This window comes from Phascolarctos cinereus, unplaced genomic scaffold (assembly GCF_003287225.1).
Source record: "Phascolarctos cinereus isolate Bilbo 61053 unplaced genomic scaffold, phaCin_HiC Scaffold_4;HRSCAF=312, whole genome shotgun sequence".
Lineage (NCBI taxonomy): Eukaryota > Metazoa > Chordata > Mammalia > Diprotodontia > Phascolarctidae > Phascolarctos > Phascolarctos cinereus.
Window position 1 is genome coordinate 396276145 of NW_027555847.1, and position 27613 is coordinate 396303757.

General features: G+C 36.6%; 1 protein-coding gene and 1 pseudogene across 1 annotated transcript in view; both read right to left on the reverse strand.

Annotated features, from left to right (window-relative positions):
• LPCAT1 (lysophosphatidylcholine acyltransferase 1) overlaps positions 1-27613 on the reverse strand; it is a 161838-nt gene that overhangs the window by 13903 nt on the left and 120322 nt on the right. The window contains exons 9-13 of the mRNA XM_020976707.2: positions 26866-26948; positions 17919-18044; positions 13888-14041; positions 9161-9259; positions 1013-1154 (exon numbers count right to left, since the gene is read on the reverse strand). Coding sequence (XP_020832366.1) covers positions 1013-1154; positions 9161-9259; positions 13888-14041; positions 17919-18044; positions 26866-26948 — 604 coding nt within the window. The remainder of the gene's footprint in view (positions 1-1012; positions 1155-9160; positions 9260-13887; positions 14042-17918; positions 18045-26865; positions 26949-27613) is intronic.
• LOC110201209 (large ribosomal subunit protein uL10 pseudogene) lies at positions 1163-4702 on the reverse strand (annotated as a pseudogene).

Genomic DNA, 27613 nt, shown 5'->3' on the forward strand with positions numbered 1-27613 from the left:
TGGAAAGCCTAGGATTTAATTTCTGCTTTCCCACTATTAACATTGGGTGAGTTCCTGAAATGCTATGTTCCCTTGGTGTCTTCCATGTAAAATATTGACCATCTGCTTTGTGGACAATCTATAACAAAAAAAAACACAAAACCTTAAAATCTCAAACTGGGCAAATTTTGCTGTCTAATATATTCTGGGCTCACTTCTGCCTGAACCATTACGTGCTATATGCTCAGGAGGAACCAAGTGTTAATTTTATTATATAACAAAAAGTATAATTAGGAAGGTATATTTCAGTTTGAAATATAAGTGGCTTTTTGGTTATCCATTGTTTTGCTATTAACTGTTTTACTGGTCTCCTTCATAAGAACAGAAAACTTTAATTGACAATTTTTTTTTAAAACGTTAAGTTAGATGGTACTAGGCAAATACGTTTTCCTGGGTACTGGATATCACAAGTAGTACATGAATTATGGGTATCATTTTGAGAACCATGACAGAAATTTAATCAATCTCTCCTTTGGTATGACTATAGATTCTCAAAATGTGGAGGAAATTACCATTAGCATGAAAAATATAAAAAAAAAACCACCATGCACACAAGAGGGGTTAAGCCTCAAAGATCACTCAAAATCTTCTATTTCATAACCTCAGTTACCTACCCCAAAGACTTCAATAAACTCGAAAGACATTAAGTTTCATACTAGCATGCATATGAAAAAGTGGAAGAAGTTCCAAATAGTTTCTCAAAGATAAGGGATGCAGAAAGGAAAGAGAAAGAAAGAATTGAAGGGGATCAGTCTCTAATAAGGTCTGTAAATCTCCCTATTACTCCTTTCTTTGGCAATTCTGTCAAGGAAGAAAAAAATGGTATGAAAATAAGGATTAAAATAATCTTTTGGAGAAGCATAATTTTCATAATTTCCTTTTTCAACATTTGTTGGATATTACCAACAATGGACAATTTATAATGTAGACTCTCCAGGATTGCCTGGAGTTTAAAACATACTTTGGAACTTACCAAATGTGATCTTCCCCTTTTCTTCTTCATCTATAGCTCTAAAAAGATCAGTTACATTAAGCTCTGCAACACCTATGGCAGTCTTCAGAATGCAAGCCAAATCCTCTGCTTTTATGCTTCCATCTTCTTCTGATTCATACATCTGAAAAGGCACAATGAAACCTCATTCATTTATATCCTTCCCTTTACCTCTGTTCAAATTCTGTTTGTCTCTTATGGCCCATGTGAAATTCCATTCCCTTTATAAAGCATTGTCTGATGGCTTCATATTCTATAATCCCCTTTCCATATGTATAACGTCTATGCCACTCATTTTGGCACTTACTGTTAAACGAATACTGAGCACCTGTGGTATTTAAGGTACAGTCTCATATTACTTATTTTATACACGTTTCTCTTCCTCCTTCTCCTTTCTATCTCCCTCTTCCTGACCTTCCTGTTCTTCTCTCTCTTTTGAGCCAAGACAGACAGATGTCCAGACCAAAACAAAAGCGTTTATAAGATCAAACATGTCAAAAAATGTGCATATGAGAATTAAAAACAACCAATATCAGTTCCCAGGCTTTCATCATCAGCTTGGGTTCCAACACTGAAGGTTGATATCATGTATGTCTCGGTTAAATCTCTTCACCCACTCCCTCCCAAATGCTAAATAACACTTATATTCATATTCAAATTCCTATCCTTCTTTAACCCAACCTATGGCATTTCATCATAGACCCCACTGAGATATGTACAGGAAACAAAGGCCTCTTGGGAACTCAACTCATTGTCTCTCAGCATGATCTCTCCCACTCCCTATCCAATGGTTCTTCTGAGTTTAGAAGTTAAATTTTTGTACAAGAAGGAAGAAGTAAGGGGAACAGGAGACAGAAATAAAGAGACCTTTAGAACTGTCCTCATAAGATCCCAAACTATACCCCTAGATCCTCTTTTGCTTCGATTTCAATCTTAGAATGTATATTGTAGCATGTATTTTTTTCCAGAGATAAATGAGCATTTTATTTTTCTGTTTCACAAATAAACTGACTGAAATAGTTGTTTCCTGTGGGCTAATCAAATAGACCAAATCCCATATCTTCATCAGACTCATCCGATTCTTCCTTGGTTTCCACCTTCGGTGGAGCGGCAGCAGCAGGTGTAGCAGTAGCTGGCGTAGCAGCCACTGCAATCGTCAAAGGGTCGGTCAGGAAGGCCTTCATCTTTTTAGCAAGTGGGAAGGTGTATTCAATCTCCACAGCTACAGCCAAGACTCGCTAATCCCCATTGAAGATCACGCGGGGTACTGATGCAACAGCTGCACAGCCAATCTGCAGACAGACGCTGGCAACATTTCGGACATCCTCTAAGAACTGAGGTGCAAAGTCTCCTCTGTGATGTCTAGCTCTTCAGGACTGTAGAAGCTACCATTGTCAAATACTTGCTGAATGAACAGCCCAAAGGAGAAGGGATAGATGGTCAGTGTGTTCAACAAAGTGGCCTCACTGGCGCCCACTTTGTCTCCAGTCTTAATCAACTGCACATCAATTCAAGATTTCAATGGTGTCCCTGGAAATCTTGGTATTGATACCCAGAGCCTGGAAGAAGGAAGTCTTCTTGCAACCCAGGCCAGTGGGGCTGGCACAGTGATATCACATGAGGCAATGGCACTGGCATGGGCAGCAGCTGGCACCTTAATGGCCAGATGGCCAGAAGCATGTCCCTAATCTCAGTCAGATCTTCCTTGGTGAATACAAAGCCCAAACTCTCCCGAATATGAGGCAGCGTGTGTGTGTGTGTGTGTGTGTATATACACGTGTGTGTGTATGTGTGTGTGTGTGTATATATATATATATCTATCTCTCTCTCTCCCATGAATGGCTTTCAGCATCACGGTGTTTATTTTCCCATCAATACTACAGCCTTCCCATGGAGGGACATCCGGATCTGCTGCATCTGCTTGAAGCCCACGTCGTCTGCTCCCACAATGAAGTATTTTGGATATTAATACACACACAGCACAACACAGCACACACAGCAGCTATTCTGGAGATGTGTTGCCAGTCTGCAAAATGGCCAGCATTGTGGGAAAAGAACTTGGAGTTGAGTGATAAGCAATGGCTTTGAAGGTAGCTATTGCACAGAACCTCCAAGTGGGTGCCAGGGAAGACAAAATGAAGGGAGGGAGGAATGCAGTAGGCCAGCATGTTCCCTCTACTCCATGCCCTGAGAATCCCCTGCCTTGATACTAATGACACTGCTGCCTGGCACCCATAACTTCAATGACCTAGCTGCCTCCAGGTATGCCATGACAGCAGCTAGAACGCTCATACTGACCAGTCAGTCGGATAAGTTTTCCATGTCTCAACCATGCTCCATATTTATTGACCAGGACTTAGCTTTGTCAATAAATTCCTGTCTTCCTATTATTTCTAGGATACAACCTTGTTTGGTTTAAAAGCCCTTCTTTCCTTTCCAATCTTATATTTGACTCCTCTCTACCCACTCTGTGATCCGGGACACTGGCTTCCTTGTTGTTTCTCTCCCTAACTCCCATGCCTTGGTACTTTCCCCCGTGGCTACAATGTTCTTCCTTCCTCCTTGTCTCTGTCACCTGGTTCAGATAAACCTCATTTTTTTTTCATAAGTCCCCCTTAATTTATCCCGTATATATTTTGTATGTACATAGCTGTTTGCATATTGTCATTCCCATTAGAATGTGAGTTTTTTCAGCTGACCTGGAAAATAGATCCAGGGGGAGAGAATTTAAAAATTATTGGACTATCTGAAAGCCATGATCAAAAAAAGAGCCTAGACATCATCTTTCAAGAAATTATCAAGGAAAACTGCCCTGATATAGTAGAACCAGAGGACAAAATAGAAATTGAAAGAATCCACAGATCTCCTCCTGAAAGAGATCCCCAAAGGAAAACTCCTAGGAATATTGTAGCCAAATTCCAGAGTTCCCCAGTCAAAGAGAAAATATTACAAGCTGCCAGAAGGAAACAATTCAAGCACTGTGGAAACACAATCAGGATAACACAAGATTTAGCAGCTTCTACATTAAAGGACCGCAGGGCATGGAATATAATATTCCGGAGGGCAAAGGACATAGGATTACAACCAAGAATCACCTACCCAGCAAAACTGAGTATAATCCTTCAGGGGAAAAATGGTCATTCAGTGAAATAGAGGACTTTCAAGCATTCCTGATGAAAAGACCAGAGCTAAACAGAAAATTTGACTTTCAAATACAGGACTCCAGTGGAACATGAAGAGGTAAACAGGAAAGAGAAATCATAAGAGACTTATTAAGATTGAACTGTTTACATTCCTGCATGGAAAGATGATATTTGTAACTCATGAGAACTTTGTCAGTATTAGGGTAGTTGAAGGAAAAAAATTGTATGTATGTTTATATAGATAGATAGATAGAGGGCACAGGGTAAGTTGAAAATTAAGAGGTCATATCTGGAGAATAAAATTAAGGGATGAGAGAGGATGATACTCGGAGAAGAAAGGGAGAGGTAGAATGGGGTAAATTATCTCACAAAAAAAAAACCAAACAGAAAAGAAAAGTCTCTCACAGTGGAGGGGAAACAGGGGAAGGTGAGAGGGAATGAGTGAATTTTATTGTCATAGGATTTGGCTTAAGGAGGGAATAACATACACATTCAATTGGGTATGGAAATCTGTCTTACCCTACAGGAAAATAGGGGGAGAAGGGGACAAGAGAGGGGGATGATAGAGGAGGGCAGATTGGGAAAGGGTAATCAGAAGCAAATACTTCTGAGGAGGGACAGGGTCAAAAGAAAGAATAGAATAAATGGGAGGGCAGGATAGGATTAAGGGAAATAGAGTTAGTTTTTCACAACATGTCTACTAAGGAAGTGTTTTGCATAACTGCACATGCATAACCTATATTGAGTTGCTTGCCTTTTCGATGATGGTGGGTGGGGAGGGAGGAAGGGAGAAAATTTGGAACTCAAAGTTTTAAAAACACATGTTTTAAAAAGAATGTTTTCACATGCAACTGGGAAATAAATACAGGAAATGGGGTACAGAAGTCTATCCTGCTCTACAGGAAAACAGAAGGGGAAGGAGATAAGAGAAGTGAGCGGGGAGAGATAGAAAAGAAGGCAGAACAGGGGAAGGGGTATTCAGAATGCATGCCATCTTGGGGTGGGGGGAGGGGTGAGAAATTTGGAACTCAAAAACTTGTGGAAGTGAATATTGAAAACTAAAAATAAATATATTTATATTAAAACAAAGAATGTGAGTTTTTTGAGGACAGGGACTGTTTTTACCTTTCTTGGTATTCTCAGCACTTGGCAAAGTGCCTGACACATAAAAAATTCTTAATAAACTTCAAGATGGCGGGAAACTACAGCCTAGGCTTCTTTTATAAACCCCATGGTGCTTGGTACAGAGCTGAGGTTATACCATGCACTTAACAGACTGACTGACCTGAATAACACTAATTCACATTTTGTGTTATAGCTAGATCCTGATTAGTATGAATGAGTCTTCTGTAGGCGTTCCTCATATTCACATTTACACTATTTGATGTTATAATTACGTAAAATATGGTCCTTTGTTCCAGCCCAATGGAAATGTCCAATGCAAATTTACATATTGTAGCAACTTCAGTGGATTTATCATGTACACACAAATTGGGACCTAGCTGTATTCTGGACAAATTATTGCCCTACATTTTATGTTATTTTATACACAGCCTGAGCAAGACTTACAAGACAAATTAATGGTTTTAACAAGACAAAGGGTAACGATTCAGTAAGAGAATAAACTCTTACATTAAAAGTAATTTCTTCTTCTTCAGAAAATGGGGAAAATAGAATTTGGCAGCACCTGCTCCACAGGATTTTTGTGAAGAAATGCTTTGTAAAACTTAAAATATCAATTATGGATTGTTATTATTATTGATATTAATAATAATAATTTTAAAATTACTATTTGGTAGAATTGAGCGATTGCCTTCTATGTTTATTTTCAAATCTTCTTTAAGTAGGTTAATCCAATATCTAGTACCAGATAAGGACGCGGTCAGAAAGAAGCTTACATAAAAAAGGCCTGGGAATTTCAGGGGACTTCAAGCTTGGTATGAGTCAAAAGTGTGACGCTGTAAACCACAAAAGCTAACGTGCTCTTAGGCTGTGGTGTCTGGAACAAGAGGAATGACACTGGGTCATGTCCTAATCAGCTCACACATGGAGTACTGTCTTTAGTTCTGGCTGTACATTTTATTTTATTTTATTTTTTTGTGAGGCAATTGGGGTTAAGGAACTTGTCCAGGGTCACACAGCTAGAGAGTATCATGTGTTTGAGGCTGGATTTGAACTCAGGTCCTCTCGACTCCAGGATCGGTGCTCTATCCACTGCGCCACCCAGCTGTGCTCCCTGGCTGTACATTTTAGAAAGATCATTTACAGCATGGAGAGAACTCAGAGATTCATGTGGGGTGAATTTTTAAAATGCCATAGAGAGAAAGTTGAAGGAATGGGAATATTTAACCTGCAGAGCAGAATTTGTGACACACAAGTATAACATAAAAGTTTACAGAGGGAGACTTTGTCTCAATATCATCAAAAACAAGATAAGTGAGTCATCATCACACACGCCTTCACAAATGATGGTGAGGGGCAGCTAGGCAGTGCAGTGGAGAGAGCACTGGCCCTGGAATTAGGAGGACCCGAGTTCAAATCTGGCCTGACACTTGACACTTACTAGCTGTGTGGCCCTGGGCAAGTCACTTAACCTCAACTGCCTTGCCAAAAAAACCCCTAAAAAACAAATGATGATGAGTTCTTCCTCCTGGGTGGTCTTTAAGTATAGGCTAGATGGCTACTTTATTAACACTATTGGAGAAGGAATCCTTACTTCAGGTACAGGTAAGACCTAATGACCGCTAAGGTATGTTTCAATATTGAGATTATATGAGTCCTTAAACATTCAATGCTGTGTGCTTAAAATATGACTTTAGTTTTCAGTTCAGAAAAGTCATATGCTTTTAAAAGAAAAACATGTCTTTTTATGAAATGAGGAAAATGCAATGGACTGGAGAGCCTGGGTTCTGGCTATTGACTTGCTGTGTGACTCCTGGATAAGTCATTTTTCTTCTTATGCAACTCAACAAAATAGGACATTGGAATAGATTTTGTGCATGAAGGGTACCCTCTAGTTCCAAAAATTCTATGAATCTCCAAATCTCCAAAGACATTATGATGAATACAGTTTTGCATTTCACTTTTTAGTTATAAAGAAAATTTAATTTCAACATAATAAAGTCCTAAGAAAAAATCAAAATAAAGCTCAAATGCAACCTGATAATGTAATTTCCCTTCACAAGGATGATAAACTAGCAAATTTGCATTTTATTTTAGGTCTGTTACTAATTTTGCAAGACACCAGGAGGATAAAGGAGGTAACATACACGGTGCCCTGGCTTTTCAGAAGAAATGCATTCCATGAGCTTGAGATATTGAACAAGCACTGTAGTGATAGCTGTCTTTGGACAATGACAGTATGCGAAGGGCCAGGAGATTCTTATTTTTTCTCCGATAAGAGAACAGACAAGTTGTACCATTGTTCTAGGCCAGTTGTTCATTGTCATCAATTGAAAGGTCAAGATTTGGTGTGACTAAAGCAATGAGGCAGAAAGTTCTTTTTTTTAAACCTTCTTTACTAAAGTATCCATTATTCTTCTGTATTCCTTTAAATTAATATTAGCTGATATATTTATATAGGGCTTTAAGGCTTTCAAAGTACTTTATGCAAATTACCTCCTGATTGTTACAACAAAAGTAGCTATGATTATTATCCCAATTTAACACACGAGAAAATTGAGACTGAGAGGTTAAATGATTTGCCTGGGGTCACTTAGCTAGCATGCAGAAGTGTCTGAGTCAGGATTTGAACTCAAGTCTTTCCAACTTCACTCTATCTATTGTACCTTAGTATGGAGATGTCAGCCATAACATTTTGAGATAGAGTACAGTTAGTGATCTCATACTTTCTAGACATTTTACTTTGAAAGGCAATGTTAACATGTATAAACTTTCATAAAGTGATATAGAGTGAAGTAAGGAGAGGTAAGAAAACAATGTATACAGTTACTACCACAATGTAAATAGAAAGAACAACCAAAAATAACTGAAAGTCATATTGTAAAATTATAAAGGGAAGGGAAAAGCATTTACATGGTGCCTACTAAGTTCTTCTTACGAATATTACCTCATTTGATCCTTACAATACTTCTTTGAGGTAGGTGGTATTATTATCACTATTTTATAGGTGAGGAAGCTGAGGTGAACAGTTTAGTGACTTGCCTAGGGTCACAAACTACTAAGTACCTGAGACTAGATTTCAACTCAAGTATTCCTGACTCCAGGTCCAGCTCTTTATCTACTGTGCCAAAGAAGAGTATATGAGAAGATACCTTCTCTCATTCCTTTGTAGAGGTGGGAAGTCCATGGGCATGGAACATTCCATGTATTTTTATGATTTTTAAAGAAAATGTATTGATCAGTTTTGCTGATTTTTTTATCTTCCTTTTTCTTTTTTTTTTTCCCTTAATCTTTTTTTTTGTGGTTATATCAAATGACTCTCTAGGAGAGAAGTAGAAATAATATAGGGAGAAACTGAAGTAATGTTAAAAACAAGCTATTAATGCAAATTTTATTTTAAACACTAGATTAAGGCGATATTATTAAATGTTAAGAAGAGTTAGAAAATCTGATGTACAACTGTATTACTATGGGATTTTATTCATTCCCTCTGTCTCAGTTTGCTGACATATCAAAAAGGTGACAATGACTGCCCCATTATATCAGAATTGTGAATAATTACTACCAGCCTTGCAATTTCCTAGTGTTTGGTGGACTTTGTGCTTTGTGCCTGTCTTAGCCACTCTGGCTTTAAACCCCTGAAGGATGTTTTGTGACTTTCCTTTTTAATTTACATAGTAGACACAATTTTATGGTTCTATAGCAATTAAATAAATATTAATATACAATACATATTCTTAAAGTCAAGGTTATGTTGCTTTACTCCAGGCTTGTGTTTGTAAAACCTTCAGATTTTGTAAGAAAAATGTGACAGGTGTTTCACATTTAATACACTTTCAATTTATATAAAAATGGTACCACTTGCCTTAAAAGCCAGCTGAATTGTTTCCAAAGTCTTCGATGGTCTACATACTACAGATAAAGCAATTACATATTCCCGTAAGTCAATTTTACCACTTTCATCCTGTAAAGAAAAGCAACCACCACATCAGTGTTTCATCACCTATGAATTTAAGAATTTAAGAAATAATTAATGGTATTAAAACTTAAAAACATTAACTGACTATTCACAGAAAACAGCCCATACATACATACATATATATATATATATACACACACACACACATATATATACACACACATACACACATATACATACATATACAAACATATGTACATACACACATATATTCTAAAATTTAGTTGCTGAGAGATAACAATAGGGATTTGACCTCCAAATTTAGAAGACTGGTGTTTAAGTCAAGCTTCTGATGTGTACTAGGTATACGACTCTGGCCAAGTCCCTTCATTTTTTAGTGAACTCCGGGCAACTCTCTAAGACTATATATTACAGAGCAGGAGCTATCCTGCCATGGTAGAGAGAGATTCTTCAATGGCAGCTGCTTATATCAATGGTATCACATATATGGTGCAAAATTTTTTTAAAATTGTAATCAAGCAAAACCTCTGAACTAGTCATAGCACAATGGCTTCTAAAATACAGCATGTACAAAGACATGATTCAGGAGGCAGCACAGTATAATAGAGAGGCTAATGAATCCAGAATCAGAGGACAACGGGATAACGCCCCAGCTCTGTTGCTTATTAATCAGTGTGACCTTAAGAGACGTCACAAACTTTCTGGTCTCGGTGACCCCATTTGTAAAAGGCGGTTGGACTAGACAACTTCTAAGATCTCTTTCATACTCCTATGATTCTTCCCCCCAATAATCCTCCCCCACCCCTACCTACAAATGTCTTGTACATAGCTAGTAATAAGAGACCAGAATTAAGTGGAAGGTAAATCATGGAGGGCTTTTAATGTCAGGCTGAGGAACTTGCATTTGATGAGCGAAAAGAAGTTAGGGATGGTTATTACAGAAAAGAGAAGATTTAAGAGAAATAGTTATATTTCTTCAAACTTTTCAAAAATTGTTATATCTCTTCAAACTTTTCAAACTTTCAAAAGGCCGTCATGTGGAAAAAAGATTAGACTTGCCCAAGGGCAGAACTAACAGAACAGGTGTAAGCTACACAAAAGTAGATTTTTGCTAAGAAAAAAACCAAACCTTAACAATGAAAGCATTCTGAAAAGGTAATGAGTTCCCTCAAGCAACAGCAAGTTCAAGAAGAACTTAAAATGCACATATATGTACATAATACATAATATACAGTACCCATAAATACACACATCTGTATGTTTACATATGGATGGTGTTCAGTTGTTTTAGTTGCGTCTGATTCTTCGTGACCCCATTTGGGGTTTTCTTGGAAGAGACTCTGGAGTCATTTGCCATTTACTTCTCCAGCTCATTTTACAGATGAGGAAATGGAGGCAAACAGGCCTACGTGACTTGCCCGGATCACACAGTTCGTACGTGTCGGAGGCCACATTTAAACTCCAGGATCTGTGCTCTTGTTGAGCACATATACATATTTGTGCCACATAATATGTGTGTATGGGTGTGCATGTATGTGTAGATAGGGGTGTGTGTGTGTGTAGAACATTTATTAAGTGCTTACTACACACCAGATCCTGTAGGGAGACTGCAAAGGGGTGTCAGGTCTTTTTCAGTTCTGAAATTCTATGACTATACAAACACTGATGAAAAGTCCAAGGATACTGGCAGCCATATGCAGTGGAAAGAATGTTACAACTTACTAGCTGTGTGACACAGGAAAAATAATGACCTCTTGGTGCCTCAGTTTCCTCATCTATGAAATAAGAATACCCATAATACCTATTTTATAAGCTTGTCTTGAGAATCCAATGAGATAATGGGTTCTAAGTGCTTTATAAAACTTAAAGCACATCAAGGTATACGATTAAAAATCTGGGTTTTTTTTGCTCTTTCCCTCCTCATTGCTCTTTACCTAAATGTTTGGGTGAGAGATGGGGAAAAAAAATTCCCAACATCCCAAAGTGTTTTTCATATTGAATTTTGCTCCTCTGTTCTCTGAACTATGATTATGCTTACTATTATTGAAGGTGAAAATAACTGAACAGATGGTTACATTGGTTTTTGATTAAAATATTAATTTTTTAAAAATGCAGTCATGTTATATTGCCTAAGGACCATGCAGATAAATGTTTTGTATCTGACATTTAGAACAGAAAAATAAATTTAAAGAAAACAAATGGATGTGTAAAATGTATTTAAGAAACTGAAATTTACAGGATGTTTGATACAGGTGAGTGTCAAACAAGAACTGAAGTACCTACTATGTGTAAGACATTGTGCTAGGTCAATACAGATTTAATCCAATGAAATGCCCACTCATAAAAATGACTCTGGGCTAGAAAGAAAAGGTAACATTTTATTCATTAAGGCAGGGATATGTATAATACATCATAGAGAGATTTTCATTTAGAAAGGTTGATAGGAGAAAAAGTTTTGGTGTTTTAAGGGTGAAATTTCAGAAGCCCATCAGCCAGAACATCTTTCTCATCATTTTGCATAACTGAAGTTGTGTACTTAAAGTATTCCATTTTCCTGTTTTTTCCTCCCTCATCACTGCTCACTTAAATATTTGGATGAGACAACAGGAAAATAAAACAAAAAACACTTCCCCTAAATGTTCCTATTTCAAGGAAAAGGATGCAGTCCTTTCTTTGTGTTAATGTTCTGTTCCTCAGAACTACTGAAGCAAACTCAACTAGTTGGTTTGTTCCTGGCAATGCCATTCCTGCAACTGTCGGGGTAGAAGACAGTTCTATGTAGAGAAAGCCCCTCCTTTACCTTCCAGGCAGATTCCTTCTCAGGGAGAGACTCTCTACTACTTGTCTCTGCTAGAGATTTGACAGGCTTTGCTGAAAGAGGCATGTGTCTCTTTTCTCAATACTATTTTGAATGTATGGTGATATTATATTTTAATAGTGCTATGAAATAACATTGGTTCTGTAAATAAATTTATTTTTTCCTCTCCCTGGCATCTGATTCATTAAAAAAATTTTTTTTATTGATGGCTTTTGTTTTTATATCACCTAAATTTCCCTGTATTCCTTCTATTTCCCCTCCCCAAAACCTCTGCAAAGAAGTGAGGGAAGATACTGAAGAAACTTTTAACTGCTAAATATCAATCCATCTGACCTGCTAACATGATATTGCTTTACAGAAGTACTGGACAGACCTTTATTAGCTGTGAACATTGTTAGAAAGCCTTACAATACAAAAAAGAGATCTGACTATGACTGGAAGAAAATTGCAGCTTTTCTCTAAGAGTGACAGCTTTTGATGTACCAATAGTTCATAGGCAACACTACATCTTCAAATGAATTTTCAATGGTGAGCAATTATTCAATATATTTAGCATTATACACTTCTGTTCTGATAACCCTTTCAAAGCAGCTCAGTGATAATAAAATCACAGCTGCAGTTGTACACTCCCCAAAATTCCAACAATTCCCCCAAAAACAAAAGAATACAACACTGTGTATTTTATTCCATAGTACCTAAAAGCTATCTTTTTATACTACTGATGTCTATTTTCAGGAGGATTTTGTCAAGATTAAAAAGTCTCAACAATACACTGAATTATACACTGCAAAAATTCATTAGTAAAACAAAAGAATGCAGGAAATGTATAAGAACTATAGACTCAATCAAACACTTAGGGGTAGGAAGAGAGGAGCCAAACTGTTCATTAGTTTGTATCCGGTACAACATGTGATCTTCTAATTAGCAAATTAACTAGGCTGTTATATTACATTCATTTAATAGACACATTCAAATGATAATTTCTTCATAAAGACTTCACTAATCTTCTCTCCACCATCTCCCTAGCCCAAGCTGGAAGCAATTTCATCTCATAGCACTTTGTATATTCGTTCTCATTCTCTCTCTCTCCCGTGTTATACCGAGAAATGAGCGAGTTGACGACCCAAGCTAATTTTAAATTGTGGACTTTATTAGCGCGCGGCTGCCAGGGATATTCACATCCAAATCAAGCAGCCCCCATCAGGGGTTGAGCTAGGGTTTATATAGGGAGTATACAGGACAGGGAGGGGGATGGATCTTTGAAGTCTGGCAAGAGGAAGAGGTTTTTTGGGGGGGGGCTGGTCAAGGACACCCTTCTCCCTCTGTGTAGATATGATAATGCTCTGCAAACTTTCTCACAATGGAGGCTTCCAGAGATATGATCTGAGGGCTGTGGCCTGAGCAGCCAGATAAGGGTCTTGCTAAGGAATTTGGAGGTTTCCAGAGACATGATCTGAGGGCTGGAGCCTGAGCAGCCAGATAAGGGTCTTGCTAAGGAATCTGGAGTTTTCCATGGCCTAAAGGGTTCTACTACCCAAATGGTAAAATAATGTTCTGCATTACACCCGCTCCTCCCTCCATCCCTCCCTCTCCAAACACATGTGCAAATTTAACCACTTTTTAAATTGTATTATATTTAATCTGCATATCTATGGATTGTAAGCACTCTGAGGGCGGGAACTATGATTTATTTTTGTATTTCACACCTAGTACAGTGCATTAAACATCATAAATAATACCACTAGGACCTACCATTATCATGAGTTTACTGACATACTAATTTACAAATTTTAGTGTTAGCTTGCTTTTTTCTTGTACTAATACTAATTCTTACCTCATCAAATAGAGCAAACATGTCACCCAATGTATCAGAAACTGGGACTTCCATGTATGCAGCAAATTCTGAAAGACTAATTTTTTCTCCATTCTTCATCTTAGCACTTTCTGAATATCTATCCAGATCTTTTTCAAGTTTTTCTGGTTTTAACCTAAATGCAAAAAGGGGAAAGATTTTGACAACAAAATTGCATGTCATTAATGAGTTGTCTAAACTTTGATTTTTAAATATCAACAAATGGTTTATAATTAATGAAATATTCAGAATAAGCAACAAAGAATATTTTCCCAGAAGAAATAATAATTCTAACAATTTTGAGCCACCCCCAAAATATGCCCGTTAGTTGTTGATATTGTCATTTGCCCTTCTTCTTTTCTTTTTTCTTTCTTGGGGGTGTTGGGCAATGGGGTTAAGTGACTTGCCCCGGGTCACACCTCTAGTGTTACGTGTCTGAGGTCGGATTTGAACTCAGGTCCTCCTGAATCCAAGACTAGTGTTCTATCCACTGTGCCATCTAGCTGCCCCCAATTTGGCCTTCTTTCTCGAAGAGGACCATGGCATCAGGAAGGTGTTGTCATGACATATAAGTGAATCGGATTTGAGGAAGGGCTGTGCAAAGTCACCAGCCATATGGGTCCAGTGGCAAGATATAGATCTAGATGACTAAAGTCTTTCTTTCCCAGGTTTCAGTTTGACTGAGGAAACGCCCATTCAGTGATTAAGGCTAGATAAGAAATGAGGCAAAGAATGGCCTCTTTTACCTAGTCATCAAAAATCAACCTGGGAGGGGAAGACCCTCTGGGTTTCAGGCCAAACTAGAAACAATTGCTATTTACATTCACTCAGAGCAATCAGGACCCAAACAACGACCCCATGACCTTGATCCTACTTTCCTTCCTTCCTTCCTTCCTTCCTTCCTTCCTTCCTCTCCTTTTGTATCATACCATAGGGTATCATACCCTTACCTGTAGACGTTCTGCCCAAAGGAATCATAGCTGAAATCGCACAAGATATCTTGGGGTTTATGGGCTAGATTTCTTTCTTAAGGACCATGCAAAAATCTCTCTGGCTCTTACTGCTCTTTAGTAATCTTCCACCAAAGGCTGATTCTTTCCTTAGGTTCTTGATTGATTTCAGTTTCTTACACAATGGCAGACAATTTTATTAAAGAAGTAACAAGTCAACAGTTCCCTCCCTAATACCTTTTATTGTTTTTGTACTTTAATAACAGTTATTTCAACTCCTCCTCGTCCCTAACTGTCCACTGAATCTTCCCTTGTGACAAAGGACAACTATTAAGTAAAAACGCCCAGTATAGCATCCACATCTAACACACACACACACACACACACACACACACACAACACACACACACACACACACTACATATATAATGCTTTGTTCTAGGAACCTTCTGCTATAACCAGGGATGTATGTTTCACTATGTGATCTCTGGGATCTTTTATTACTCAGTATTCTACTTTTATTCAATGAAATTGTTGTATTTTACAATGTTCTCTTAGCTCTGTTGGTTTTGTTCTGTTAACCAATAGAATTCTTCCCATGTGTTTGTGAATTCCTCAGTCATAATTTCTTAATACATAATATTTTATGATATTCATATGCCATAATTTTGTCAGGTGTTCTCCAACTGATGAAGCACCTACTTTGTTATTCATTCTTTGCTCCCACAAGAAGGGCTAATCTGAATATTTTATTTCTGCTTTTGACTTTCTTAGAGTCTCCCACAGTAGGATTTGCTAAATTAAAGCGTATGGTCAGTTTAGTAGATTTTCTTGCATAATTCCAAACTGAAATTTAGAACTGTTTAGCAACTTCACAGCCCTACTATCAGTATGCAAGTTTTCCTAAACCCCCTGCAACACTGACTGTTTCCATCTTTTGTCTTCTTTGCCAACTTGCTTGATGGGGGATAAAACTTCAGAGTTGTTTTAATTTGTATCTCTCAATGTTAGTTATTTGGATCATTTTTCACGTGATCATTTATAGTCTGCAATTCTTGTTCTGAAAACTGTTCACAGCCTTTGACAATATATCTACTAAAGAACAGCTGTTATATATTTGTGTCAATTACTTACATAGGGATTAATTTTTATCATTGCTATTCAATAGCAGTTAATGTGAATAATAACTACTGGCTTCCATTAACCAAGAGAAAATCAAGCATCCCATGTATTTGTTGTTAGTCATGTCTGACTCGTTGTGACCCCTTTTGGGGGGTTTCAAAACCTTGGCAAAGATACTGGAGAGGTTTGACATTTCATTCTCTAGCTCATTTGAGGGATGTATAAGGATATATGATGTCTCATGTATAAAAAACTACTACTATGTGATCTTGAGCAAATCAATTAACCTGTTAGTGCTTCAAACAACAGTATCCAATCTGCATTAATAAAGGGAATTTTTCACCGAGATTTCCCTATACCAATGAAATAACGTGTATGAACTAAACGGAAGTTGGAAGGTTCACCTACAAAACTAGTGTCAAATACTACAGATTTTGAGACTTCTCTGACTTAGGAAGGGAACTGGGATGTGAAAAATGATGCAGAATAAAACTAATTCCTTTTTTTAATTAAGGAGTAGTTAAGAGATAAGCTAGACTGGAATTTAGTTAGAACTACACACAATTACCTTGTGGAAAAATTATTATGACTGATGATCAGTTATAATCAATCAAATTTTGTTAACAAATATTTATTGGGTGCCAATTAGTATGAAAGCCAATTTGCTAGGTGTTACAGCTGATACAAAGATGAAAAAATGTGGTGTCTTGCCCTGAAGAACCTTATAGTTTAGTACAAATGAGTAACACTATAGGGAAGCTTTGTATACAAGCTACTTTAACACAAGGCATAATGTCATAAGTGCCAAAAGGAAAATTCAAATTCAGAGAAGGGAGAGATCGCACTTAGTTGGAGAGAATTGGGGAGAACTCATTAAAAAGTTGGCATTTTGAATAGGGTAGAATGAATAGGGCTAGGACAGATGGTGGTGTCAGGAGAGAGCAGTTCAGGTAAAGAGAGCATGAGCTTTCAACAGGGAGTTGAAAGAAGTTACTATAACTTATACAAAATTAGTTGTTATTTGTTGCTTACTTAAAAAATTGTGTTGTCAGGAGAGACCTAAGTTTGAATCAAATATATCAATTGTGTGATCTTGGGTAGATGACCGCATTTTCCTTGTAAGGTTTTTCAAGGGCCAAATGACATAATGTATGCAAGATACTGCAAATCTTTAAGTGCTATATAAATATGTTATTTTTAGCAGTAGTGCTATTAGTATTAATTCTTTAATCCTTAATACATGTTTAAACTCAAAAGCAGGGCTCAGTTAAGCATGCTTAAGGGAGAGAAAGGGAGGAGAGATAGAGAGAGGAGAGAGAGGGAGACAGGGAGAAGATGGAAGGAAGCAAGGAATAGAAGGGAAGAGAATATGACAAGTTGTAGGCTAGAGTTCATTCTAGCATCATAGTATCTAGTATGCTAGAATACTTGATTGGTCGATTGCTTCAAATAACCTAATATACCCTAGGAGTGTCATAAAACTAGTACTGGGAGTTAGGTGCTAGTAGCATGAGCCTTAGAGACAATATTATTGAGGTTGGCTTACAGCTCAGCTTGGGGAAGACAGGAACTTTTGACTCAATCTGCCTACCCAGAAGTTCTCTAGCCTGAGAGTTCTGAACAGACCAGCCCTAAACTCTTGAGTTGACTGCAAATTCTCTAGGGGCTGCTCTAACTCTGGAGGCTCTAAAGATACTTTGGATGTGGGTAAACATTTATTTTAGCATCTAAGAGAAGAATGTTTCTTATATACAGACCAGCTTTTGAACTGGGCTGCCCTGTTTGGAGAAAAAAGAAGTGAAAGATAATGGAATCAAGGTTCTGGTATCCTTTTACTGTATCCTGAAATGCTAATTTCTGTGGATTAAATTTGGCAAAGAGTAATGCTCAAAAGAAACATATCTAATTTTCTCATCAATAAAGAATAAGAACATCACTCACCCAAGGCTTCTCACAAGCTTGGCAAATTCTAAAAGGCAGGTGTTTGAAGGGAGACGAAGTTGTCCTTCAGCCAATGCCAGCTGGCAGTCTTCAAATGTGTAATCTGTTACGGAAACTCCCAAGGCCCTTTAAGAAAGAAGACTGGATACAGTAAATGCAATTTTCCTTTTGACAGCTTATATATCAGAACTCCAGGATCTTGACTCTGCACAGCTGCCTATCTCTCAACAGTTACATACAAAAATTCAAAAGTAAAAGTAGCTTACAAAATGGAAAAAGAAAAAGATGGAGAAATTCTAAAATAGAATAAACTATAAGTTCCTAGGTAGGTCTTTTCTTATAGCTTGCTCAAATCTTTTACCTCACATTGGAAGAGCAGATCTTGCCATGGGCAGGATAAACACAAAGGACACAAGAATAAAATAAGGATAAGTTTTAGAACAAAACTCAGGCATGGCACTGTGAGAGGATACAGTCTAGATCTGTGATTCTGTTGATGTAAGGAACTCCCAGGTGGGGAAACTCCGTCTACTAATTCAAGTTAGCACTTTTTCTGAAACTTATATTCTTAAAGAATTACCTAGAGGACTGAGAAATCAAATGACTTGCCCAGGCACTGGAGGCAAGACTTGAATTCAGGTTTTCCTGGCTCCAAGACTAGCTCTCTATACACTGTACCATGCTGTTCTGACAATGGGAAGAATTACTAATAAACACTCAGAAATTTTAAAAAATACAGATATTTCTTTTTCAAGTGTTTGTCTATTTAAAAGTTTTAAATTAATTTTTAAAATTAACAAGCATTTACTTTCTCTCCATCTCAAAAGCGCACAGTCAAGCAAAACAAATTGACAGATTGGCCATGCCCAAAATGTGTATCTCATTCTATATGGGGTGGGGAGAGGCATCAATTAGGTAATAACTAAACAAATCATGGTAAGTGAATGTAATGGTATACTATCGTGTCATAAGAAATGATGAAATGGATAGTTTCAGAGAAACCTAGGAAGACTCGTATGAACTGATGCAGAGTGAAGTGAACAGAACCAGAAGAACAATTTATACAACAACAACAACATTGTTAAAACAACTTTAAAGATGTAAGAACTCTCATCAACATAATGACCAACCACGATTCCAGAGATTGATGATAAAGAATGCTACCTACCTCCTTATAGAGAGGGGATGAAACTCAATGCACAGATGTTTATAAAATACAAGTTAACACAGTTGTGCCTCTCTCTCTCCTTTTGAACTGAGCCATCTCTATATTATACAAGGTATCAATAGTAAAATAGAAATCCTATTAACTGGAACTTTTATTGGGGTCATGGATTACATACACCTCCCCATAAAAATGTCCCTAAAGGCCCATAAAGTAGGATTGCCTCATGGGTGAAACTACCTATAAGGAAGTTGTTTTGTTGATTCTGCAGTTAGACTTCCTTCTATGGGGAGCAAATAAATGAACTTCATAATAAATTCCAACATTTAGTGAATTGAAGTGCTGAAAGCTATGTCCCAGTATACTAACTACCCACAATTCAACACAAAACAAATATCCATAGTTACAAACAGAGCTTAGTAGGTACAAAGACACAAATTTGTACAAAGGTACAAATCTTGGTACATTTAGAAGGCAAATTTACTATAAACATCACAGGAAGTATGTTTTACTGACAACGTGAGGTAAGGATGACAAGCTTAAAACGAAAACAATTAACTGCATGAGAAATTCTTCGCTGGTACAATTATCTGACTCAACATCAAGGTTGATGTAACAACAATCAATGATGAATCTGAAGAAAAAACTGAAGGAGAAAAATGAAGTATTAAAATAGCTAATGAAAAATGACTGATAATCAAAACATTAATCTATGAAGCATAGAACATCTGGAGATAAATAGTTCTTTGATTTAGCAAGCAACTTTTGATTATCCGAGGATTATTTATCCAGTCAGAGGCCCCAAAGTCTCCTAGGACTTGTGGCCCCCTTTTCTTTCCCTGGTAGTTTGCCAGTTCATTAGAAATTCTACCAGAAGACAGGCAAAGGGAATTGAAAAGAAACTAGTTTAAAATTAACCTAGTGGAACTTACTAAAAGTTGTTTTTAAAAATTGTTTGGCTTGTTTTAGCTATACACCCACGTGTACTGTATCTAGACTTCCGAAATCCTTTTTTCAAGTCTGAGGAACTATCACTTTCATGACATTTACTTCCTGAATTTTTTCAGATGAAACTCACCTCTTACTCTTCAAATTTTTTTCTAGCTTCCCCCTGCTCCCTGGATCTTTCCTTATCTTTGATCACATTCTAATCTGTAGAATACTTTTGGGGGTGGAGATACATGCTATATCCCTGCTATTAGCTTCTTGAGAAAAAGGGCTGTTAGTATTTCTTTGCGTTCCCTCAATAAATGTCTGTGGGTATAAATGGTAACTATACCTGTTTCTAGATACTTGTATAAACTCTCTTCAGGAGGCCTAGCTCTTTGAAATAGAGTCAAGAGTTCTGTCAGGAAAAGGTATATCTTTTTTGCATGTATTAGCCTCCTGAGATGGTTTCTGCTATTACACCTACAATACTTACTACACAGTGACTACTTAAGCTACGCCAGCTTCTTCCAAATTGATTTTTTTTTCTGATCATGTTAAAGGGGCTGATGGACCACCTATACCTTTAGCTATTCAGGGTAAATGAAACCATTGCCTCTTGAAGGCAGGTTTTTCCAAGGTGTTTGGGTAGAGGAAGAAGGAAGCATATTATAGCATATAACAATTTAGTTAACCTACAGTAATATAAGAACTCTATATACCCACATACTTCAATTATTCCAGAAACTATTCCAATGATTCATTTGTTAAGGACTGGTATCAAATGACCATCTTTTCAAATGTTAGGATGACGGGCAGTGACGGAAAAGTGAGAGATTAATCAGAATTACTCCACTGATTTGGAAGATTTCTTAGGAACATAAGCTTCTCCTGGAAGAGCACAGTTCTCAAATGAAAAGAAATAAGGCTGGAAAATAACAGTCAAGTTCTGGCAAGATGCTTAAACAATTTCAATGACAAAGGGGTTAATAACCTTCTTGAAAAAGTTTGAAGAAGAAAAAAACAAATGAAACAACCTCTCAGTGAAGAATGCATGCAATGTGGCATATGTTTCTTTGGAACCAAATATAAAAGCTGAAAATGAGTAGGAAGTTTTCTCCTTGTCAAGTTCTCATGGTTAAGATTGATTTTATTTCCAAGGAATGGCAAATTAACATGCCTAGGCTGTCATGGTTACAAATTGAAAAATATTCAGGAGAATTTAGATTTATGGCATTTACACTTACAAGTGTCTATACTGAATCCCTAAAAATTTTTTTTTGGGAGGAGGAAGAAGAAATATTTCTGTCTCACAAATTTGAACACCTACACTGGTATTGTGACAGGCATATTATATTTTAAAATATGGGTGAACTTGAAGAGAAAATTCTGAATAAATGTTTGTTGAACTGAATGACTACAAATGAGAGTGAAAACACTCCAAATTAACTCTGAAAGAATTTACAAGTCACCCAAAATCTGTTCTAGGCAGATGGTCTTGATACAATCAATGAACCTTAACAACAGATGACTCTGAATTTATTCTTTCTTTTCCCCCTCAAGGAAACAAACAGTAAACCCAAAGAAATTATAACTGTTACTAAGGAGTCTTCATTTGCAAATCTATGGTACATTTAATCTACAGCTGATAACAGTCCCTCTCCTCTTTAACATTTTTTTCCATCAAACTTAAAATAGTATCCATTATCAATTTTTTTCCCTAATTACCACAAGTATTCATTTATCAACTGCCTATATCACATTACATACTAAAGAGATAAATGCCCCTGTCGTTGAGGGCTTGCAATCTATTTAAGTAGACAAGACATTTAACTAAAGTGTTATTACTACTATCACCTCACATTTATATGGTGCCTTATAGTTTACAGTTTTCCTCACCATATTCTGTGAGATTGGAAAGGGAAATAGTATTATCTTCATTTTACAGATTAAGAAATTTAGGCTTAAAAAAGAAGTTGCCCAAAGAAGGGGAAGTAGAGCTGGCACTCAAACTCAGGTCTTCTGAAAGCACTAGCTCCTACGATATAGGTAGCTTGTGCTACATGCCAACTAAGTAACATAGACCACAAATGCTACTGTAGAGAAGAAAGACTAAAGGCTGAGGGTGAAGGAAAGCTTCATGAAAGGGGTGAGATAAGCTGAGCTTTGAAGAATGGTTATCATAAAATTCTCAAAGAAGTTAGCAAAGGAAGCTATTCTTGTTTGGGAGATTAATGTGTATATAATTTGGTTAAAGTTAAAGTTTGGTTGGAATAGCACTGTGCGGGATAAGGTCAAGAGAGATGGCTATAAAGATGGGTGGGGACCACATTGTGCAGTATGTTGAATGCAAAGCTAATCCAAAAACATTTATTAAGTATCTACTACACACCAGGTACTATGCTAAATACTGGGGATTCAAAGAGAGGAATAGAGTAGCTAAGAATCTGAGAATGCATCTTGTCAATAATGGGGACCAAATTTCATTTTGCGTAGGGCAATAACATGATTAAAATGATATTTTAGAAAGAAGACTATAGTACTGGGTAGGATAGGTTGGAGCAGTAGGAGTTGGAGGTCAAAAAGAGATGATGAAAGGCCTAGAATATAATGGTAACAGTAGGAACTGAAAGGAAGGAGTAGGTAATGGAGAAATTTCATGAAGAAAGAAATTACAGGACTCAATCAGTTAAATAAAGCAAATAGGAGCCATAAGTTAACCAACTTGCTTATTTACCATAAACCAGACTTAGTTCTTAATAAGGACCGAAAAGCTAGGGAGATTTCAAAGAATTATAAAAGTGATTAAGGGATTACAGATAACATTTTATGAGGAAAAGGTACTTACAGACACACCATGACAATGTTAAAACTGGAAGGGACTGTGGGGACCATTTAGTTTCTTCCTCTCAGTTTCTAGCTGAGAAAACAGAACTAGATCTGAAGGATTGAGTCCAAGTTCATACAACTAGTTAGCATAGTTGGGACTAAAAACATCTGCTGGAGTCTAAGTATTAATTTCCACTACACCATGTTGCTCTGTACATTGTCCAAGACATTTTATATGGTAAGCTCCTGAAGAATAAGGGCTGTGTTTATTAATTCTTTGCGTGGTGCATAATTAAATCTAACTACTTACTGTGTGACAAGGCATACAAATAAAGGAAGTTGCAGCCTGGAGGCTGAATAACTTGCCTAACATCATGCTGTGATGAAATTGAGATTGGAATGCCAGTCTCCTGATTCCTTAATCTAGTGCCTAGCGACCTAACCAAGCTATCTCCTTTTAAAGTATAAGGTAAAGAGCCAAGTTGGTGTGTAGACCTACACAACTAAAGAATCATGATACCATGATACTAATGTAAAGAGATAGATGATTGACCAAAGAGCAATTTTTAAGCTCCCTGCCTATGTCTACATGCTCAGTAAGACCCACTTGACTCAAAGAAGGAACAATTAATTCCAGCAAACCAGGAACTCTAACTTCTTAGTTCTAAATTCATTAACTGCTACAAAAGGAATTACAAACAAAACAGACTGAATTCAAAGATTATCTCCTTTCAAACTCTAAAGAACAATATAGTTATGTTAAGATACATAGAAAATCCTCTAGCATTTGAAGCCCTTCATAATCTGGCACCTTCCTATACCTAATTACCTTCCACATACTCTGCAGTCCAGTAATTCTGTCCTCTTAGATGTTCCTTGCACAAGACACTCTACCTCCTAACTATGGAGATTTTCAATGATTGTTCTCCATGCCCAGAATTCTTTTCCTCCTCAGATCCATCTTCTGACCTCCTTCAAGACTCAGCTAAAATTTTTATACTGATTCTATCCCAGCCCCCTTAATGTTAGTGGTTTCCCTTTGGGGATGATTAACAGTCTGTCCTGTCTATCTCTTCTCTGGTTGTAGTAGTTCACAGGTTAAACTGTGAGATCTCTGAGGGAAGGAACTTTTTTTGGCCTTTTTTAAAATATCCAGTGCTTAGCAGAGTCACTGGCACATAACAGGCACTTAATAAACGCTTGTTCATTTGGCAGAATTTGTAGTAAATTTTAGCACATGTGAAATGGCTGTGTGTTCACATGTTATTAAATGAGGCTAAAAAAAAAGAATGTGAGACTTTCCTCTTTTATATATTGTTATTAAGGGACCAGAGAACACAAGATGGTCAAAAATAATTAACCGTAGGTATATCATTTGCACTGTGTTCTAGGGTGGTAGTGTCAAACAAATAGAAATGGGGATACTCCAGTGTACATATGGATCCCTGCAGCTGTATAATGACTTAGAAAAACAAATATTATCATTATCAATGATTTATTGTTTCTCATTTTGTTAAATATTTCCCAATTACATTTTAATCTGGTTCTGGCAGAGGGCAGCATGTTTGACACTTCTGTTAGAGGGGATACCTTTATCTTATTTTCCATTTGTCCTGTGTTTGTGTTCCTTGTCTACCATGGCTCACAAAATAGCACAATTTTTTTCTTTTGCTATTTTGTTTCCGCCTGCCCCATCAAACCTAATTGTTGGCTTTTTTTAGTCAACCAGTTACCTAGGTGTGAAATTCTATGGAGGAGATGATAATATTCTTAAGCATGCTTTCAAATACTTCTCAATAAAATGGAGTGCTAGCAATGGAAATCACTCTTTTAATGAAATTTTGGGGTATTACTGAACAATTCTATTGTTTTTTTAAAAATGTAACATGATTAATCAATATAAAAAAGACAATGAAAATAATTTCACTTAAAGGGCAAGGGTTAAAATGGGAAGACAAAAAGTATCTGAATTCACAATAGCCTTTCCTTTATACAGCTATGCTGTACTTCCCTGATATTCATATTTCTTGATATTCTTTGATCTTCCTACAGGAAATAGAATCACTGAATTTATGAGATGGAAAAAATGCTGGAGTGTATATGGCTCTACTCTGTTATTATGCAGATAAGGAGAATGAAATTTGGAAATGGGATTTGCCAAAGGTTTGCTGGTTAATAAGTGATAAAGATGGGACTAGAACCCAGGTTTTCTGACTTCTAATCTAGTGTTCTTTCTAGTATGTTACTTTACCTTTGCTATATTAAAGTTGCCTTACATAGTAGTTGCTTTATAGGTCTCCTCTGTTAACAAGAGATAATTAACTATTTATAAAAGCTCCCCTCTACCCTATACTATTTTTTTAAAAGAAAGTTGTATTTATGTCATAGAATTTATTCAAAAAGATGAACTGGCCTGATTTCCCAAGTGGTTAATAAGTTACTTGAAGAAGAACCCCCATAGCTCCTAGCCAATGCACATTCAGTAACATCTTCTACTTGTACAATTACTCTTTAACTCTTTAAGTCTTTAATTATGATGAGGCATTCTATCCAAGGTAGACTCTCCCGGCAGGGAAAGGGAGAAGGGAAAAGGAAAGAAGTACTAGAGGATGAAAGATAGACAAAGAAAAGAGAAGGAGAGTATTTGCCTTAACTATGCCCTTACTGCCTACTTTCTAGGAAATTTATAGACATACAGTGAGAATCATTTTCAAATTTTTAGTTCATGTATGTCACATGCCAACATAAATTACTTTAACTTAGTTTGTTTAAAAGACCTAAAGAAATAGGGAATATATTAACTATAATGAGAATATGGAATTTATTTCAGAAAACCAGGACAATTTATCACTTAAGTAACAGTATCACTTAAGTAATAAGACTCTATAAAGTCCACATCTCAACATAATGGGGCTAGATTTGACTTACACAACTTCTCATCTTCAAAGCTACCCCACAATTTTAAAGCCACTCACTGTTTTAGGCGCTGCTTCTGCTAGTCTCTCCCGGTACTGCGATGGGCCTAATTCGGAGGCAGCCCTTCCTGACAGTAAATATGAGAAGAGAAGCAAGGAGAAAAAAGGAGAAGGAAAAGGGAGAGGATGGGACATGGAAGGACGAAAGATGGTTAGAGAGGGGACAGGGAGTCTTGAACTGAACTCTACTCATTGACCATAACAACTGAAGAACTTAACGACAGCAGGGACTGGGAATATTTTCTAAATTTCTGACTGCATGCAGGATGTAACCTTAATGTCACCAGTAACATTACCAAAATCATCCTTGTAATACTATAAAAATATACATACAACTGTACAAAGCTGAGACAATTAATCTAGAAATATTAATGGCCTTTGAATAAATTGATAAACTAGTAAAAGCAAGTTTTGATTTATGCATCCCACAATCCCAGACTTGAACTGGTGCTTAATGTTCTCGAAATGGCTCTTCCATCCTTCATAAAAAATGCAAATGATTTAACGTGGAAAACCTGAGTATGATTCTGACAACCAACAATGCTTTACATTTGGATACAAGATTCACTTGCTGTAATGCTGCAGACCAAAGGTATGTTTATAAAAACATAAAACTAAATTACTCATCATTCATCACTTTCTAGGAGCTCGATGTCACCACATCAGACTGACAAGCTAATCACATAAACTGTTAGTCCCACTGAAATCTATGCCCCATTCTCAGAAAGGCAATATGTTTTCTTTTCCTTTTTGTATTAAATCCATTTCCCCAAAGAGTTAGGCTAAGCTTTCATTTTCTACGGCAATGTTTACAGGTGGAAAATATAAGATAGACAAAAAATTCTGAAACCTCATTTACGCTGATAAAATACTGCCAATCTCTGTAGTTGTCATACAGAAATCACAGAAGTAATGAATGATGTTCCCAAGAATTTATTTAGTTACTATAGATTAATCAATAGGATAATAAAAATAATGTATCTGACTGTCTCTACTGAATGGTGATTTTCCCATGTTGAATGCCAAGGACATAGTAGTAGAATGTACTTACTTTGCCATTATGCGTCTCACATTATTTGCATACAATGCTGGATTTTTCTTTTCTTCTTCTGAAGGTGTATATACTGGAAGAAACTGAATACGAAACAGTAAATTATAACTCTGACTATCATAACTTGTTTCTTACCAAAAAAGAACAAAGCTATTCCATCCCTGGTAAGATTGACATGACCTGAAATCTAACAAAGTTACTGGAATTATGTAGAACCAAAGCCATCACTGCCTTGAAACAAAATAAAACTAAATTGATATGAAAAATGAACACAGGACTGCATTTTCCTCTCTAGCTAATGACATACCCCAAAATAGGGATGGGGTTTGTTTTGAATTTTAAAATAGGATTGGATCTATTTGAATATCATTCTCCCAGTCTCTAAAGAAGTATTAAGTTTATATTTTGAAAACTAGCATCTAGGTTTTTGTTTTGGTGATGTCATTCCCTTTAAAAACACATAAAAAATTTAAATGGATTGGAATACATTTTTTCAAAGTTATTTGAAATCTAGCCTATTTAGAAAGTTAGCACATATGAATGTTTCATAAATATTAAAAATAATATGTACTTTAAAATTAGAAATTTCCATAAATTGACAGATCTTGATTTATCAAACACTTTTAAAAAGTCAACCTTGCACTTATCTACATGGATATTCAGAAACAAGAGGAAAATGTCTTGAGCACCTAATCTTATTTCACTAATTCTATAAACCTCAATCACTGAAATTTCTAAATTACTTCAT